Source organism: Podarcis filfolensis, assembly GCF_964270895.1.
Source record: "Podarcis filfolensis genome assembly, chromosome: 10".
NCBI lineage: Eukaryota > Metazoa > Chordata > Lepidosauria > Squamata > Lacertidae > Podarcis > Podarcis filfolensis.
Window position 1 is genome coordinate 54,568,882 of NC_139612.1, and position 20,434 is coordinate 54,589,315.

The 20,434-nt window shown below is 42.9% G+C and overlaps 1 protein-coding gene across 2 annotated transcripts in view; it reads right to left on the reverse strand.

The window, feature by feature from the left end:
* Positions 1–4,134: 4,134 nt before the first annotated feature.
* CHRM2 (cholinergic receptor muscarinic 2) overlaps positions 4,135–20,434 on the reverse strand; it is a 177,873-nt gene continuing 161,573 nt past the window's right edge. For both annotated transcript variants that reach the window (XM_083572378.1, XM_083572377.1), the window contains exon 4: positions 4,135–13,906. In XM_083572378.1, coding sequence (XP_083428504.1) covers positions 12,460–13,866 — 1,407 coding nt within the window. In that variant the 5' untranslated portion in view covers positions 13,867–13,906 and the 3' untranslated portion in view covers positions 4,135–12,459. The remainder of the gene's footprint in view (positions 13,907–20,434) is intronic.

Consider the following 20,434-nt stretch of genomic DNA (forward strand, 5'->3'; position numbering starts at 1 on the left):
CTGTAGCAGAGCAGGTGGCAGGCAGCATGGATGGGCTGGTCTGTCCATTTCAGTTGCTGATTTCCCTCCGTCTTCAAGTTCAGTTCTCCACATGTTCACAACATTTAGTAGTTCATTATTTTTTTTTAAGTCCTCTTGCATTTTAGTGCAAATGCCTCTCTATAGACACATTTTTGTGGGCAATTTTGTAAACCACTTAGAAGTTTTATCACAATTTTTCTTAAATAAATAAAATAAACACATTTTGCCTAACACATTCATCTTTGCAAAACAATTTCCCCAAATACAATGCATTAGTTGTTTTCACTAATGGATGCATCTTATTTTATTTTTTGCACATATTTAGACCAGTGTCTGCCTTTCTGGCTGGAAAACTGCACTGCAAAATTTGAAGAAGTGCAAATTTCAAAGATGGCTATGTTTCTGTTCACATATTGTTTTGGAGAGTGTGAATTAGGGAGGATTGCCTTTAAAGGGTCAGATTTCATCTCCTTCCCTAATGGGTGGCAAACAAGTCTTGAAAGTTCCTGATTCATAGGGGAAGGCAGTGACTGAGTTGGACTTGCCTCCTTGAATACGAATGTTGGTCAGAGGCACTTCTCTGTGCAACAGGCAGAGGGAGCTCTTCCCCATCACTGAGTCTTCTCGCCAAGGTTTAATCTGAGTCCAGCTGAGCTGGCAAAACTACCCAGAAAAAAAGGTCTATTGATCATTTTAGCATTTCACCATTCATTTTGCCACACATCAGGTGCCAACGTGCGGTAAAATGTATGGTAAAATGTAAACAAGGGTAAGGGTACATATGGTGCGGAATGTCGTGTTTAGTAGGGACCTAGATTCAAATCCCTACTCTGCCAAGAAGTTCACCAGGTGACATTAATTCACATCCTAACCTACCTCACAAGCTTGTTGTGAAGATTAAAAGGAACTGAGATGAGTCATGTGGGCCACCCTAAGCCTCCTGATGTTTGTTGGACTACAGCTCCCATCATCCCTGGCCATTGAACATGTTGGCTGGGGCTGATGGGAGTTGGAGTCCAACAGCATTGAGAGGGACACAGGCTCCCCCTCGCTGCCTTAGAACAATGAAAAGCTGATCGGTTTGCCCCCAAGCCTTGCTGCCCTGAAAACTCTGGAGTGCAATACATCTTTGCATCTCCATTATTCTTTGTCACTTGTGTGAATGATGCAAAGCAGGGTCAGGAGGCGCCATGCATTGGAACCAGAGGCTGCCACTTATTCCCCCTTCAGGGCTGTGTCATATTAGCCAACCCAATCAGATTAGCAGTCCCCCTCCTTTGTATGGCTCATATCATTTCAGGTTAGTATTCATGAGCAGTAATATTATTGGAAAGTGACTTTCATAGCATATTAGCTAACGCGAATGCTAATGCAGACTGATGGAGGGGAGCTAATGTGAATGGGCTGTCAGGCTGCATTAGCACTGCTAATGCCATGCCTAACTCAGGTTAGATGGGCCATGAGTGATGAGCAACTGGCCACATTTCAGTGTAAGCTTCACCTGTACAGAAAGGATGGTCAGGGAGGGTCAATGGTGAGTTTCCCTTCTCAAAGAAAAATCCATTGAGAATTCTCTGCATGTTTCTCTTTTTTTTCAAATCAGTGCTTCAGGAGGAGGTGCTCTCTTCTCTCCACTGACTTCTGTGGTTTTCAGACTTTCTGCTTTCAGGGAATGCTTTCTGCTAGGGCTGTTTCAAGCCTCCAGCCCCAGTACTGCAAATCCCTTTCTCTCCTCCACTTATGCACCAGACAGACACTGTCTCTGTTGTCTTTTTGGCTCCTATCAAAAAACTTCTTTTTCCAACAAGCCTTTTAAATGGTGATCTTTAGTCTCGTCCATATATGTATTAGGGATATATATGGAATTGTTTTAAATTGTTAAAGAGAAGGGTGCATACATCGAAAATAGAATTGCTACCAAATTTCACTTGACTGAAAATTCAAGATGACTTTGGTGGGTGTTACTAAACACACACACCCATGACAATTTTGAATGAAGCTAAAATAATCCCATTCAGATCAGAGCAATTTCTCAGGGGGCCGAGTTTGTATATCTCCAATTGAGCTAAATTTCACCTAAAGTGAACAAGTTTGTTGGATTTGCTTTGCCCGAAACATCAGTAGGGATTTCAAAGGAAGGGATTTTGTAGAGTGGATTGCTTAATCCAATCAAAATAAATGTAGCTTTTAAACCTTTTGAATCAAGCTTCCATGCTCAGCTGCTAATGTTACCCTTGGACAAAGGTTCTGCTTCCCTCCAATTTGTTCTGTAACCTTTTGCATCCCTTTTTAAAAGAGCGAACAGCAAAGAATCTGTTGAAAGGACTGAGCAAATGGATTTTCTCCCTCCCTCTCCCCATTAGCTGCTGATCATATGCACAGATCATATGCACATATACAACTTATGTGTGCACTGGTCCTGCACAAAAGTGAGAATGCATGTTTGACCATTCTCCTTCTGCCTCTCCACTAATTCACAATTGTTTTAGGCTGCATAAACCTTTAGAATAAGTGTATGTTAATCGGTAGAATCCTTTGTGAGGTGAAAGCAGGCAAGGTTGACAGGGAGAAAAGAAGCAAAGAACATCCCAGTTGTAGACTACTGGGATTCCTTCGCTTTATATTGTACAGTAAAGTAGACTCAGAATGGATGGTTCCATACACAATCAGTGTTTCCTTCCATTTTGCCAGAATAGTTCTTGCATGTCATGAACAGAAGATAGTTACACTCAACTTTCCAACAATGGAAAGTTGGGCTTACCCTGAAGTTTTAGTCTAGTATACAGGCAGGAGACCATCCTCTGGTTGGAGAAGGTCCAGTAAGCTGTGCATCCTTTCTGAGGAGGTGTTTCCCATAATAAGGACATGACTTCAAGCATGCTAGAAGATGAGCCACAGACCCAGAGCAGGGAGACAGCTGAGAACAAGTGGCTGTCCAGATCTTGTTGGACTACAGCTCCCATCCTCTGTGATCAATGGCCATGATGACTGGGGCATATGGGAATTGGACACAAGTATCCATCCCTATAGGGACGCGGGCGGCACTGTGAGTTAAACCACAGAGCCTAGGACTTGCCAATCAGAAGGTCAGCGGTTTGAATCCCCGTGACGGGATGAGCTCCCATTGCTCGGCCCCTGCTCCTGCCAACCTAGCAGTTCGAAAGCACGTCAAAGTGCAAGTAGATAAATAGGTAGTGCTCTGGCGGGAAGGTAAACGGCGTTTTCGTGCGCTGCTCTGGTTCGCCAGAAGTGGCTTAGTCATGCTGGCCACATGACCCAGAAGCTGTACGCCGGCTCCCTCGGCCAATAAAGCGAGATGAGCACTGCAACCCCAGAGTCGGTAATGACTGGACCTAATGGTCAGGGGTCCCTTTACCTCTACCTTTATCCATCCCTATCCTTGAGTATGACATACAACAGTTAAGTCATTGCTTGAAGAGGGCTAATGAAAAAATACCAGAGGGGGGAAAATACAGTCAGATATGTAGTTATAGCCACCAATGTGGATGAAGTGGAAAGAAGTTTAGACAAATCCATAGAGGGTATAAATGTCTAGTGGCTGTGGTGATTATGTTATACCTCCATTGTCCAGGGCAGTATGCCTCTAACTACCAGGTGCTGGTGGGAATCACTAATGGGGAGAGTGAGGTTGCGTTCAGTTCCTTATGTGGTGTGGCTCACTGTGGTCTGGTTTTTGTAGGTTACTGTGGGAGGCTGGGGAACTGATTTATAACCAAGTCTCTTAATGAATAAGTTAGACTAGATAGCTTTTTGCTGCACCACTTTCCAGCTCTGTGATTCTGTGGCCTCCCTGTAGCGCTCACTGAAGGAAACTCGGCCTCTTCTGCAGTGACTTATCTCTAAAATTGTTTGCACACATGGAGAACTGAGTCCAGTGCTAAATTATAGCAATGGCTTGTGAGCTCTCTTCTCCAGATAAGGTTTGTTATCATTTGAGTTGAGACTATGGATCTCATGCAGCAGAAATACTTTCTCCCGGGACCATTGAGTTGGTGCAAAGACAACCTGTGCTCTCTCTCACTCTCGCTCTCTTGTAATTTGCAGAGTATACTAATTTCACATCTCACAATACAGTGGACAAATAAGCAGAGGTACCACATACAAAAACATTTTTATTAGTATATTTTGCTTCTTAATGCAATGCTCAAACTAGGAATACAACTTGGCAGAAGTACATACACATATATTGCATGTAGATTTTTGTGTGTGTCTCCAAAATATTTCAAATTCTCTTCAATTCAGCCCTACATGATGTTTCTTATGTTGAAGCCCTGGCCTCTGAATGGGTTACAGCTCCACATGTCCTGCATAATGCATTGTAGTGTCACTAATGCTGAATCCTGTGATCTTTCCTCCCATACCCTCCACCTTGGATGGATGGCAACATTATGTACAGATTCTCAGAGGTATCTCTCTCCATCATGCTTCACTTTCTCTGCATGAATACTGTGTAAATTATATGTATATCTATACAGATTATATAAATATATATCTATAATATATATATGTATATATGTATATTACGATGGTTGGGCTTTGCAAAGTCAACCATAACATTTGTGCTTATCTTATTTCTATGAGATCAAAGATACGGCATCATCAAGAATGCAGCCCGGACCCAGCAGCCTTGCCAATAATGATCTTAATTCAGCTCATTATCTTCCTTGCCGTCAGTGTCCACACATCCTTTATGAGTAATGCACTCTCATTCTTACAGTAGTTTTTAAGACAAGAATTCTAGCCTTTGTAAAGGAACAACAGGATTCTTAAAAAAGAAAAGGAAAGGAAAAGTGAAAACCCAAAACACAACCCAAAAGATCTCAGGAAGGATTGCACCCTTCCTCGTACATATAGTTTGAAGAGTAATCAGACATTCATTGTAGCTTTATTTACATTGTAACTCAAAAGTTCAACAATATTACAAGTGTTGTATTATATCTGTACATAGCCAAGTGATGGTTGGGTCATGTCAAAACACGTCACTGGTAGGTATTTACAGATGGTATTTAGCCTCTAGCTCAACACTGTCCTCCTCAATATGGCACCAGTAGTTACAGATAAATTGTTGAAAGTCCATTTATTAATGACCCTTGGCAGCCCCTTACTAACACTATTATGCAGTTCGGTACAGGATGGCCAATCTTTGGGGTGCAACTGTAAAGATGACATGGAATCACCTGTGGCATCCAGACATCCTGTATCCTCCCAGAAGATACGACAGGAGGGCATAAAGGAGTTTGTCTGCAGTCACTCTCGAGTTTGTCCCTTTAGCCGGGCTGGGGAAACACAGTTGGATCCCCCATTTCTCAGCTTTCTATTTCCAGTAATTAAACATCATTTGGTCAAAGTGTGAGTACATCAAACACATGATAGGATACATTTCTCCACAATGGATACTGGGACCAGAACTTTTCCAACATGTAAGGTTTTTCATACCACATTCTTGCCTGTGATCATATGACACAACATCCCTTTTTTTGTCTTGAGGATGGTGAGCACCTGCAGTTACTTATTGCTGGCTATGGCGAAGGGTAGGGAGGGAAGAACCCACTCTGGAGCATGGTTCTTTCCATAATCAACAATAGGAAACCATGTGTTAACTCTGTTCATGCTTGCTTCATTATTCCACCAGGATATTGACTGCCAGGAGGGGTCCCCCCCCCATGTGATTTGGAAGGCTGTCTCCATGATTAGGAGAGCATCTCGCATTGTCCAGCTGAGCCATAATCATGCCAGAGAAGCCTTTTACTATAGGGAGTACCATGCGAGTATCCCTTCATGTGAATCGTGCAGCTTCTAGCTGCCCAGATGTTCTGTCTTCCCAATGCCCATCCCACCAACAGGATGACACAAAAACTGGGCCTTTTTCGCATTGAATCCAGTAGAATTAAACTGCTTTAGGTAGAAGTGAATCATTTTGTACAAAATGCTGGTTCTTTTAGCAACTTGGGGGCCATGCAAGATGTTGAGCACACCCAGTGGGGTTTGGCGTTGTGTATCTAGAGTAGATCCACTGAAATAACTGGGCCTAAGTTAGACATGTTCATTAATTTCAACGGGGCTTTTCTGAATAGGCCCAGTATTGGAGACAATTTCTTTTCTTGAAGAAGTAGAGCCTTCAAGAGCCTCCTTCTCCCAATTCATACCCACCCAAGCACCACCCTAGTGGCTGGTCACCCACCCACCACCACAGAAAGTTTGTAGGGGTGCTGAGAAGACTGGGCTGTGTGGCTGCAATGTTGCCCTCTTAATGCCCCCACAGTGCCTCTGGGCCCTGTTGCAAGTGTGTTCACACATTACATTCAACAAGTGTACAGTCTGTAGACAGATGTGTACACAAACAGTTTGGCTGTCACAACGCTCTTCACTTGTGATGGTTCATAAGTGTGCAGCCCGTGTACACAACTGCTGAGCTGTACAAATCAAAAAGTGTACACTCTCACACAAACACTTGTGCATGGGTAGAGACAGCTTATACTTGTGTTCATTGTATTGTCTGAACAAGCCTAGAGGAATGCTATGTCAGGGACTAGATCCAAAGCCAATGAAAGGAAGAAAATGGCTGCTACTATAGCCCTCAGCTGCAGTGGCCCCAGGCCTTGCCCAAACATGTTATGTGCCAATGCCAGCCCTGTCCTCGAGACAAGTATTTCTCCACATTTCTGCAATATGCTTTCTGTTTTAGAAATGGCAGCTATGTGAACACTCAACCTGAAATGGATTTTACTATCTTGCTACATATATAAATATGAGACTGACTTCAGGTACAGTTGAAAGCTCTTGGCTTCTTGAATGGGGCCAACCTTGCCACATAGTAATGTCCCAGCTAAGTTCAGAGGTGTATACTCCAGCTCCCACTCGACCGAGACCGTCAAACACTGCAAGAATGAAATGCCTAAAGGATGCCTCACACGAGAGAGGCCTAAATTTGGTAAGCTGCCATAAGATTGCTTCCATCCACACCGAAGTCCAGATTTCTTTCAATGCAGGTAGATGTTTTGCCATTCCATGCTGCAAAACCTTTCAGGACTCAATCTGCAATGTTTGGTAAAATGTCCACTTGCCAGAAATAGGGTTTTCACATGATACTGTTCAGACACATTGAAACAATATATGGAAACTGGAAAGAAGGCTATTGCTAGGGGAAGCAAGCTGGGGAATCTATTTCAATTGCTTCCTCTTCCCTCAAAATGTCTGATGAGAATGTTTCAAAGAGGGAAGCAATTGTAGGGGTTGTGTTGATGGCTTTGGATGTGACACTGAAGTAGGCAAAGGGGCTGAGGACAGGAAGCACAATTGTGTCACATTTCTACTTTTGTCTCTCTCCCTTTATAGCATCTGAATCAGAAACTTGCACATATATCCCTCAGGGGAAAGATGCATTGTTTTTGCAGCTCCTCACAGATTTATATAGCTATTGCCTGGGAGTTAAAAGAAGAAAAATGGGACTAGGAGCTGCCGACTTTTGAATTTGCCTGTTGCCATTAATTAAACATCAGTTTGATCTGTAGAAGTTTACAGGTGACCTCATTTATCTCCATCCAATGAAAAGCTTCAGCTTGATTTCTGGTATATGTCTTATGTGGCCACCTTGTCTCATTAATGCCGTTACTTTATCCCATGAAACACTTTTGATTTACAAATAGAATCATCAGAGAAACAGATGGGTGGAAGGCATATGCTATAGATTGGTGTTCTTCAACATTGAGGCCCCAGGTATTGTTGAACTACAACTCCCATCACTCCCAGCCAGCTCAGCCAATAGTCAAGCATGATGGGACCTATAGTCCAACAACATCTGAGGACCCAAGGTTGTGGCCAGTGGGAAGTACTGAATGGGAAACGTTCTTGCAAGTGACCCTTTAGATGCTCACAAATTATTCCTGAATTATTTTTCGTGACAGCAGCAATAGGTGCAGTGGGAGCACTTATTTGACCTCCTATCACCAGTGTCACTGCACTGTATTAGAAGGGAGAGGCGAGAGATAGTGGTGAGGTTAGTGCAATGCAAACACATCAGCAGGAATATCAAGTTGGATGTATCAGTGTATCAGCAGCACACTGACCTCACCCCTACCCCTCTTGATGATGGGAGGTCAGGTAAATTCCACCTTCCCACTGACCACAGCTGGTTGGTGATCAGTCACCATTCAAGAATGATTGGTAGAGAACATCAATAGTGCATCCTCTCTTGGCAACATAGCCTAGAAATAACCTACTTGTTTTCTCCATACAAATCTCATTTGGGAAAATCATAGGCCTGGTCATCCTTCCTTCAATGAGTAAGGATAATTGATAGCTTAACCTTCCAATTTTGCCTTGTTTGCATGCAAGGAAAAGGATCCCAAGTAAAGGGGTGCAGGATCCCTTCTCAGTGTGTGTATATTCTGCAAACAGAGGTAGGGTTCATTATTGCTGTCAATGATTCTATCGTCTCTTTCACTGCAGTGCCCAGTCAAAAGCTGCAGCAAGTTGGGAACACGTAATTGGCTTTGTCAACCTGCTAAGCAGTCAGGAGTCAAGTGACAATTGGGAAGCTCAAAGGCACCATTTTTTAAAAAAAAGAGAGAGAAGAAATTGCATTTACATCCAACAGAAGCAGACTTCAAAAGGGGAGATGTCATGATGTGAATGCCAAGGGGCCATGTAGGCCTGAGACAACAAGGAAAGCCATGAGAAATTGAGCAATCCCCTTAGAGATTCCCAATGACTTAATCTTTACTTGAAAGGTGAAATCATTAAGTAGCCAGGAGGGATTTGTTTCAATGGTTCTGCTCTTATTGATTCCCAGCCCCAGCCCCACCCACCAGAATGAATTAAAAATCTATCAGTTTTCAAATCCTTAAAGGGTGAATAGTTTTGATTGTCAGACAAGGGAAGAGAGTTGGATTAGTATTGTACAAATATATGATACATCTATTCATTGTGTATATCTGCAGTTATTCTGTCTCGTGTGAGCAGTGTGTAATGGAGGAGGAATACAGAAGAGCATAGCTTGAGATTGTTTTCAGAACAGGAGTAATGGTGTCATTTATCAAAGTGAAATTGACAGACCTTCCTTGCTCTGGTAAGTGAATGAAGTGATAACACTTTCAGATCCTTCTGCAGTTTCTACTTGCTCAAAACTTAAAAGGTAATATGGCTAACTCAGATCCATTGATTTTCAATGGGTCTACTCTGAGTATGATTTAGTTAGAAACAACTCAATAGTTTTAAGTAAATCCATTGATTTCAGTGGGTCTACTCTCACTATGACTAAAGTTGGAGACAAACCTATGACTGACACGGATATGATGGGATACATATGAAAATATAATTTATTTTCTGAATGACAGAAAATAACCTCCCTCTGAGATATACATATATGGCATAGGGATGATGAGAACAAAGCCAGGGAAGAGAAAAATAAGGCAAAGTAAGATGCTGTTAGAACTTTAATTCAAAAATTTTCCTTGTAAAGACGGACCTCACAGCCCTTAGTTTCTTATCTTTTAGGCATCAGCTTCCAAGCATTTTGGTTCTCCCAGGCATCTGCATTGTTTGTACTTCAAAGCAGGATTGGGGAGAATTGAAGTACTGAGGCATTTGCTCTGTTGTTTTGATTGCTATTTCAGCAATTGCCAGGAGAAGGAAGGATAAGGTAGTAGGGAGGTTGGTGCGGTGCAAACACACTGGCAGAGCCAATCTGGTGCTCCTGCCAATATATTTGCACCACACCTACTTCACTGCTGCCTTGCTCCTCTCCCTGATGGTAAGCAATAGCAACCCACCTTCTGGGGATGCATCATCAAAAAAGAATACAAAGGAGGACTCTAATCTACATAAAATTTGCATGTGCTAATTTATATGCATAGGTACAAATGTAGAATCACTATAATTTAAATAGAAATATACTACATCTCACCATAGCAGGGAAGACTATAAACATGTAACTTGTGTGCCTGCTCAGTCTGCTGCCCCAGTGGCTACCTAGTGGCCTTTGCTGCTCTCCCTTTTTGTGATCCTACAGCAATTGATGCAAATGGAACTTCTGTGAATTTCACAGCACATTTTATAAGATAAATCAAAATTCTCTCTCTCTCTCTCTCTCTCTCTCTCTCTCTCTCTCTCTCTCTCTGGCTTGGAAAAAAAAAAAAACCTGAACCACTGCTGAGTGCTTGCAGAACAAACCTATCATAGCTTTAACCTGAACTGGTCCCCAAATAACACCCAGTGAATATGGATTTTTTGTGTTCTGTTTTCTCTTGCCTACTGAGCATTCTACAAGTCTTATTGCAATACAACAAAGGCCTAGTTCTGGCTGAGGTGGTAAATGTTAATTCAGGCTGTACTGTTTTAGATGTTTGGGGTTTATGTGATTAACTACTCCTCTGTATAAGACTGAATTCCTTCTACTTATAACATTAGATGGAAGACGATGCTAGAATCCTTTTTGACATGTCAGTTTTCTACAGCTGCATTCAGAAGTCACATTCAAATAATTGTTTGCAGGAAGAGGAGCAAGCTTTGTCTTCATGTGTTCCCTCCTGCCTCCTTGTATGCCCATCTTTGCCAAGTCACAGGATATCTGAAGTGATAAGATGTGGTTTGAATGATTCTTCCAAATCAGGGTTTGCATACAATATTTTGAATATTGTTTGCAGTCCTGGTACGGAGGAATCTTTCATACTACAGTTTGCTGTTTCAGATGTCACAGGCAATGTTTGTTTCACAAAATCTATTAAGCGGTGAATGCAAGGGGAACAGGTGGGAGTATGAACATAAGTGGCTAATTTCTAAGCGTCCTAACTAGATGTAGTCAATGTGGTACCTCCAGATGTTGCTGGACTCCATCATCCCCAGCCAGTATGATCAATGGTCAGGAATGATGGGGGTTGTAGTCCAACAATATCTGGAGGACACCATGATGGCTGGGTACATGGCTCCAAACCATGGTTTGGAGAATCAGTGAATGTTTCATCTGAACACAACCTATGTGTAGGGATTCCCCCTCCCCAATGGATGACCTACCCACCCCAAAACTTGGGATCTAAAGTGATACAGCACAGTGACAGGTATACCACATCTGTTACTGAGAACTTGGGCTTGTAAACAAAGCCTACAAGGTGTGGTGCCTCAATGAAAAAGCTACTATTTTGAAATCTTACTTTGGAAGACTACATACTGAGATAACTAATCAATTTATTTGTTTAGTGAACTTCAAACAGTTGGTGTTTCGTATCTCCCAAGTTTGGGGGTGGGCAGGGAGAAGAACCTGCACAAAGGTAGTTATTGGAAACAAAAAACTTATGAAGATTTATTTGCTTAATGAGCAGGAAACATAAAATTAAGAGGTGAGATGGATGGGTAAAATTCAGTGGGGACCATTTTTCTTTCTGAAGTGCACAGCCTAAAGAGACTCATTGGGATGTTTCGCCATTTCACAGACCAAACTGACTGGGCTGCAAATGCCCCCAATGCTTCATTTTCAAAAGCCTTTGGGTAGTCACTGTGGCTTGCCAAATGATAAAGGGGCCACTTGGTTCCATTTCCCCACTCCATTTGACTGCCCATCAGTGCTATGCGAAGTCTGACCCAGTTAAAGAGGAAGAATCAATTACCATGTGGCACCCGTTAACCAATCACGGCTTCCAGTAGTTGCAACCTAGCCAAATCCCAGCACTTTTAAGTCTTCTTGACTTAAGATGGAGCAAGTGTAGCATGTGCTTAAAAGCCTGGCTGAAACCATGCCCGTTATGAGGTAATATACTATTTTTTTTTCTGATGCAGATTCAAGCAGCAGGACAGAGGTAAATAATTAATAGTAACATCCATCAAATCCCACCACTTTTTAAAATTATGGAATCTGTTGAGCTGATTGGATTGTTCCGTGTCTCTCTCTTCCAGTCATTGAAGCATTCCATATAGGAAGGATATTGTTGAACGATTCCCCCACCACCACTGTTTTCAAATGAACACAGACAAACAAAACTGGCAGCTGCCAGGCCAGAAGAACTGACAAAGACACAACCCCCAGTGGAGTTGTCCTTCTCACTGAAATGCCAGTGCTTTTGTGCAGATCCCTTTCAGATGAAGCAAACCTAAACGGGCTTCACACAAGAGAACGCTTCCCCAAAGAAGAATGGATTCAAAAGCCCTTCTGCATGAGACTACCAGAGATCTGGGCATGTTGCCTCAAGTTCATATCCTCAGCTGGCCTGCCCACCCTTTCCTGCCTCCTAGTGATTCACTGACAGAAAAGTGGTGATCTCTGAAGTGTAGTTGTCGGAGATGGAGCACATGTCGTCCCCCCCTCCACCCCATCAGTATGTGTCCTATAGCCTTCTTGGTTTCATTCTAGAGCATAAAGTGCTGTGGCATAGTTTTATAAAACTTTGAACTTCCTTCTCCCTTCCCCACACCCCACTTATTACTATTTTACCTTGTAGCTCCTATGTTCTTGTAATGACACATAAGGAGGTGCTTAAAGGTTTTCTTGAAGGTAGCATTGCAGAGCGCATAGCAGGCAGGATTGATGGTGCTATTGATATAGCACAGCCAGTAACCAATGGTCCATACTGTGTTGGGGATGCAAGACGCACAGAAGCTGTTGATGAGGACCATGACATTGTATGGTGTCCAGGTAATGATGAAGGCCAGGAGAATAGCCAATATAGTCCTGGTCACCTTTTTCTCCCTGGAAGGAGGTGTCTTCTTTTTGGCAGGCTGCTTGGTCATCTTGACAATCTTACGTGCTACAATGTTCTGCTTCTCATCTCCATTTTGCCCATCGGGACCTACAATCTCCACGGTCGTGTTGGTAGAACCAGAACAGTCACCTTTCGGGGACTTTGTGAGTATCCTAATACATGTCAATTTGGAGTTCTCCACTTTGGCATTGACTTGGGAGGCAGAAGCCCTGGTGTCCTCTTTGATGGGTTCATCATCTTTCACATTGGAAGCCACAGCGCTGACAGAGGTGGAGTCATTAGAACTTTCCTTCTCCTCTGCAGTAACACAATTTTCCATCACTGATTCCCCTGTGGCTTTACCATTCTGAATTTTACCATGTTCTACCCCATCTTCATTAGTTGGAACATTGTTATTGTTTGGTTTTACTATTTTACCTTGGACCAAGCTTGGAGAAACTGGATCCTGGTTTTGCCCACTCCCCTTTTTGTCTTTTTTAATCCTGCTCTTACTGGCGCGAGATATTTGCCAGTAAAGAATAGTCATGATGATAACAGGCAGGTAGAAAGCGGCAATTGCTGTGCCAAAGGTGACGGCTGCATTGGACAGGAACTGAATGTAGCATTCCCCATCGGGGACAGTCCTCTCCCCTACAATGAACTGCCAAAAAAGAATTGCGGGTGCCCACAAGATGAACGACAGCACCCAGGCTGCGGCGATCATCATACCTGCCATCTTAGTGGTCCGCTTGACAGGGTAAGTCAGAGGCTTGGTGACACAAAAATATCGGTCAAAACTGATAATGAGAAGGTTCATGACAGAGGCATTGCTGACCACATAGTCGAGCGCCAACCACAAGTCACAAACCACAGGTCCAAGCGGCCAATAGCCAATCACAGTGTAAAGTGTGTACAGGTTCATGGAAAAGACACCGATTATCAAGTCTGCACATGCCAGGCTGAAAAGAAAGTAATTGTTGACAGTCTGCAGGTGCCTGTTGACTTTAATGGACACCATCACCAGGATGTTCCCAATGATGGTCACGAGACTGAGGGAGCCAGCCACCAGGACGATGAATACTACCTCAACCGTTTTATAAGGACTGCCCAGGGGCATCACATCCTCCAAATAGCTTATGTTCGTCGAGTTATTCATGTTTGCGTCTAGCAAACTGGTAGATAAATATCACTTAAGCCTGCAGAGGAAAGAAAAAGAAAACAAAGATGGTGAGTTTATGCAATTTCTGGTAAATGGAGCTCAAGGAAAGGTGAGACGCAAAGGAATGAAAATCCCAAGGAAAATTCAGGAGTTTCAGCAATCAACGCTCAAGTTAAATGTTTCATCTTACACTGATTATAATGGGACTTTGGCCTGTTTAGTTTCCCCTGGATTATGCCTGAAGATGCTAAATATGAATTAAGTTATTTAGGGGAAAGAACAAAAGGGATAATGTTAAAATGAAACACACACGTACACACGGAAACGTATTATTTATTATTAAAAGGACATACATGTTTAATTCAAAACTCTGAAGTGTGGCCTCTTCCTTGTAATGGTGTAGCTGTAGGGGAAGTTTGATAATGACATGTGGAGGAAGGTGGCTCAGTTAAAGACCAAATTTAAGACACCTGCTGCCCTCTTAGTGTATCAGGTGAGACTCCTTCTGGAGATGTGCAAAACTCTTGAGGGACATTTTGGAGCAAAATCCTTTTATCCCTCTGCAAATTTTCATTGAAATACCCTGAACTGTCCCTTGACCCTGCCTTGTTTTGCCGTTGCTGGCAGGCTCTCCTTCCATTGGGATGGTGTTTCCTACATGCTTTGGAAGATATCACTTCTGCCTTGTACATGTAGACAGACAGTAGCCTGTCTGACCAAAATGTAGAAGCACTACTCTGCCAGTGCATCTGTGCAGCCGGAGCCTTCCCACTGTCTTAGGATGTTTTTTTATTTTTTACAGAAATAAATGTGATTTTTCAATTGACTTGCCTAAGATCCAGGACAAAGCACCAACTTTCAGAAATCCCTGGCAATGTCCAAGGAAATCAGCACATCTGGCAGCCCTACACTGTCTCAACCTTCTAGTGACACTGCTGCCAAAAGGCTGTTGCTGTGACTCCATCCTGCAGGTGAGCTGCACCTGATGAGAACTCTTCTTCTGTTCTATACTTGTTGACTTCTGCTTGCCTTGCAGAAGGTAGAGATCCTCTTCTACATAAATAATAATAATAAAAACCCAATATAGCACCCTAGGGGACAGGCTAGCTCAAGACATGTTGCTAATGATCACTCACCCCACCCCATCAAACATAGTACCCAAGAGTAGCTAAATTATTTTAACACCTGAAGTAGAAAATCTGGCAAGTACCTCTCCCACTCCCTGGCAGAAAACATACAGTAATAATAAATCACATAGCCAGCTGCTGTTGGGTTTCTATTCCTCTCACTGTGCAGATATGTAGGATTGGTTCATTACATGTCTGTGTTATGCATTCCAGCACTGACTGTTGGAACCACGGGAGCGTTTACTGTACTCTGTTTCCGTTCGTTTTTGCTTTCACTTCCGACTTCTCTCCGAGGAAGACCAGAGAGAGGAGATATGTTTTCTTTTGTTCTGCTTTATGCTTAATAAAGTAGCTTTAGTGCTTACAACCCCAGCCTAGCTCTGTGTGCGTTTTTCTCTGCTGGACTCTGAATATGTGCTCAGGGTCTCCAAGACATGAGTCATTATAAATCGTTGGGGAAGGTGATTCGGAACTCCCTAGAGCTGCAAGCTGCACGCTGATGGGAGAGACAGACTGGAATCGTTCCTGTCGTATGCCTGGGGGTCATCCTAGCCCCCGGCCGACCCAACAATTGCTGCCCTTTCCACAACACTCAAAATCAACTGCCTGAGGTGGCCACCTCACTGTGCCTAATGATAGGGATGGCGCTGGAGAATGCAAGCAATAAGAATGTCTCACTGGAATATTTCCATGAAGTAGCCATCCTTTGCTTCTGACCTGATTTCTCGCCAACCACACTCCCATTCCTGACTAGTACATGACAAAAGGAAAGGAAAAACTCATCCGTCTGGGCGTAAGCACAGCAAAGTGACTTCATTTTGCATACCACAGGAGTGAGAAAATTGTTTTGTGCTCCTAACCTGATGACAAGCACATTCCATCTCGCACCACATGAATCATACATTTTCACTGCCTATTTTGCCTTTTTGAGATAGTGGTAACAAAGGAGAAAGACAAAATGACACACACACAGAGAGAGAGAGAGAGAGGCAAGGGGGAAATAATGTGTGATTCTCAAGGAAGTAGATGGATCAGGCCAATGGTCTATCTAGTCCAGCATCCTGCTTTTACAGTGACCAACCAGATGCTTCTGGGAAACCCAAAAGCAGGACCTGAGCACAACAGCACTCTCCTGCCTTGCTGTTTCCAGAAGCTAGTATTCAAAGGCATACTTGCCTGTGAAAGTGGAGGTAGAACATAGCCATCATGACTAGTAGCCATTGAAAGCCTTCTCCTCCCTGAATTTGTCTCATCCTCTTTTAAGCCCATCCAAGTTGGTGGCCATCACTACTTCTCATGGCAGCAAATTCCATAGCTTAATTTTGCTCTATGTGAAGAAGTCCTTTCTTTTGACTGTCCAGAACCCTCCAGCATCCAGCTTCATTGGATCCCTCAAAGTTCCAGTGTTATGAAGGAAATACCTGTGCAGATTATTCAGCATACAGGGTGTGGGGAAATGTACTCTATCGCCCTGTGAATTGCATGGAAAGTGTGATATTCAAAATGCATATTTAGTGATGCTACCAGGGCAAGACTTGGGGGCAGATGTCCACTAAGCAGAATGAGCATGAGGGTTTACGAATGCAGCAGGGCTGGCTAATCCATTACCATCTAAAGATAAGGGAGTGTGAATTCATTAAGTCCATAGTAGGGATTGGGGAGAAATTTGGCTCTGTTTGCCTTTCAATGAGTAATGAGTAATAATTGCAAAAGAAAAAGTTGGTATATAAATGCATGTATTAATGAAAATACAAAAAAATGCACTGTATTAAGGAATATTGCTAGGAAAATATCTATATTAGGTGCAAAATCTTGACATTGAGGCAGCAACCCATATCTACTTACCAAGGAGAAAGCCCACTGATCTCAATAGGACATCATTCTGAGTATACATGACTAGGATTGAGTTACAATACAATCACAGTCATGTGTATTCATAATTCTTTTCGAGCTTTGCTAAGAATGCATTCTACATGTCTTGTATTAATGGGTTTCCCAGGATAACTTCACTGAAATCTCAACTCTCTCAAAATTTAACAAGGACTTGAAGGTTCTCCACAGGAGAAACATTTGAGGAATTTCAAAGAAAAGACAAATAAGAATTCTGATGCTTATTTTTAAGTCAATGGGGTTAAGGCTGGGCTCCTGCAAGAGTCAGCTGCTAAGAACATGGGGGGGGGGAGACCTACCCAGGGCTGGATTTAGGTTTGATGAGGCCCTAAGCTACTGAAGATAATGGGGCCCTCTATATGTCCAGCTGTCCTTTGTCAACAACAAATTGTCAACTGTTTTTTTGTGGTGAATATATGCTATATGGTAATTTATGGACCTAATAGGTATCTAAAGCCATTTGCACATAACAAAATATGTATTTTATCAAAGCAATTATTATAGAAATGAGCAAACCAGTGATATTTTAGGGAGCAGGTTAGCAGGTGGGCCCCATTACTTACATCATAGGAGCCTACACAACACAAAACACTGTTGCTGTATGTAGGTTTTATTTTATTTGTTTTTTTATCTTATATTTTGGAAATGTACATCCAGGTTGTTTTGCTTTAAATTTTTTTTTTGGGGGGGGGCTCAAGAGAGTGGGGCCCTAAGCTATAGCTTGTTTAGTTTATATGTAAATCCGGCACTGGACCAACCCCTAATCTGGGATCAAAATGGAGTGATTGCTCTGATCTCCTCTAAGGCCTGCAAGCAGGATGAAAGCACTACAGCATTTTCAGAAACATGACTGTCTCCAACATTCTGTATATCTATGGACAGGTGTATAGCCATAGCTGCCCTTTGTGCTCCTTCAGATTCCTACCCCATTTTCCTAGCTTCCTGACACCTAGAATTTCCTGCAGGATCCATAACACCGTTGGCATTTACAACCCTGGCATTTTCTGACTACCCTAATGATAGGATTTTTTAAGAGCACAGCAAAGAAACTTTTGTCCATGCTTTGAAGCAGCAAATGATGATTCACAGTTGTGTAACATTAGCTGAACAAATGTACATTATGCCTCTGGTGAGAACGGAAATAATGCCAAATAAAAATATTCCCCTGAGAGTAGCAGAAGCTGCTTTATTAATGGAAGGCTGTGGTCTGCCTCCCTATTACCTGCCTTTACACCAGCCTGAGGAATTGCACGGCACTTAATTACTGCTGGCTCACCGCTGTTCTAATTGTCTGGAACTGGTTAAAAGAATGACTTAAGCACAAATTACTCTAGATCAAAGCTGCCCTTCTGAGCAATTTCAACATCACTAGCCTGACAATCAGCTATTTATCCATATAGTGGTGGGAAATGTGCTTTGAAACAGGGATTGAGGCTGCTCTGGTGTTTGTTAAGGGTTGTGGGACTGGATGCTCACAACACCTCACAGTATATGCTAGGGCAGTGTTTTTCAAACTTGGGTATACGGCTGTTGTTGAACTACAACTCCCATCATCCCTAGCTAGCAGGACCAGTGGTCAGGGATGATGGGAACTGTAGTCCAAAAAGAGCTGGAGTCACATGTTTGGGGAACACTGTCTAGGGAAAGGGAGCATCAGGCCCAGGAGTTAAATGTAGCCATCAGGGCCTCTCCATCTGGACTTTGGGCCATGCCGCCTCTCCCAGTACACCATAGTAACTCACCTGCCAGCAGGGTATCCCAGTGACTCTGCTGTACCTGGTGAGCCATTTCTGATTGTCACATCTTGTAAACCAGCACATTGGAGGAGAGAGAGAATTCTGTCTCTCTGGTAGTACCAGTTTCCTACCTGGAGGGCACCAGCTATTTGTTTTAATGGAGCAATTCAGTACTGTTGCCTCTCCTGCAGTCTGACGTGATACAGGCCACATTCACACAATACATTTAAAGCACTAAGATATGACTTTAAACAGTCATGGCTTGCCCAAAAGGATCCTGGGAGCTATAGTTTGTTAAGGGGGATGAGAGTTGATAGAAGCAGTGCTTCCCCCCCCCAAAAAAAATGTTTAGGGGTACTTTCATTTTCCTACTCATATTGAAATACTGCCCCTCAATGAGGCCAGACTTAGATTCACAAACTGTTTAGGGGTATGCATACCCCTGCATCCCTCCTAGGAAAAAAGCACTGATTAGGAGACCCCCATTTGCTTCACAGAGGTGCAATTCCTCAAGTTTCCCGGGAAGAGGGATCGAATGTTAAACCAGTGTGAGAACTGGAGCTGTGTGGGAAGTATAGGAATCTCCTAAGAACTCTCAGCATCCTGAACAAACTTCAGCTCCCAGAATTCTTTGGGAGGAAGCCATGCCTGTTTAATGTGATATCATAGCACTTTCAGTGCATGGTGTGAATGTGGCTATAGTCTAATTCAGTCTGCATGTGTAAAACAGTTCAGCGGTTGGCAAGTGGGAAAGAGGCAAGCGACATATGCTGCTGGAAGTGACTAAATGCCAGAAGATTCAGGAGAGCTCCTTCCCACGGCACATGGTTAAACAATGAAATTTGCTTTCCCAAGATGGCCACTGACTTGGGTGGCCTTGACAATATATAGGAGACAATACAGGGGAGATAAGTTTATCAATGGATGCTAGCCATGGGGGCTATGTTCTGTCTCTACTGTTGGAGGCAGTATGCCTCTGAATGCAAGTAGCTGGAAAACACAAATGGGGAAAAGCTATTGCACTCAGGTCCTGCTTGTAGTCTTCCCATGGGCATCTGTTTGGCCACTGTGAAATCAGGATGCTGGACTGGATTGACTCTTGGCCTGATCCAACAGGGCTGTTCTTATGTTAAATAAATGAGAATTCAGAAAAAAATGTTCCAGGAGGATCAGAATTCTGAAACAGGAAGAGGCTATGCAATTGTAGAATTGTGATTGTAGATCTGGAAGCAACTGGAGATGTCACTTAAAACAGAAGGGAGAAGCCTTTGTTCTCCTCCTCATGTCCTCTGCTCATTTTCTGTGTAGCATTTCACCTGACACTTCCTTCAGCTGCTAATGCAAGAGCCAGCAAAAGGAAAGGGCAAGTTAACTGCCTTCCAAGAGAAGCTCTGTCCATTTTCCCATTTGCATCTCAAAGAGAAGAGTGACAGGGAAATGCTCGAGAACGAATGATAAGAACAACCAAGAAGCAGAAAATGCTCTTTTACCTACTGGGATCATTTGAGGATAAATCCTGGATCAGAAGTCCACAGTTATTGTTAGTCCAAGGTAGCTTGAACTTGGAAACATGGTTTACATATATGTTAAGTATAACAACAATCAAGGCATTCTGTCACTAGACTTGTTGGGAAGGCAGAAGGGATGGTGAGCTTAGAGAACTTGGAGCTTGGTTTAGTTTGTTATTCCCAACTTTAAAGCTGGGACACAACTGAACTTACTTCTGATACAGCATCCACTGGATTGGGCTGCTCTTCTGAATCAAACTGTTAACAGCTTTTTAAAACACCGGAGTGAAAGAACATAAAGTTC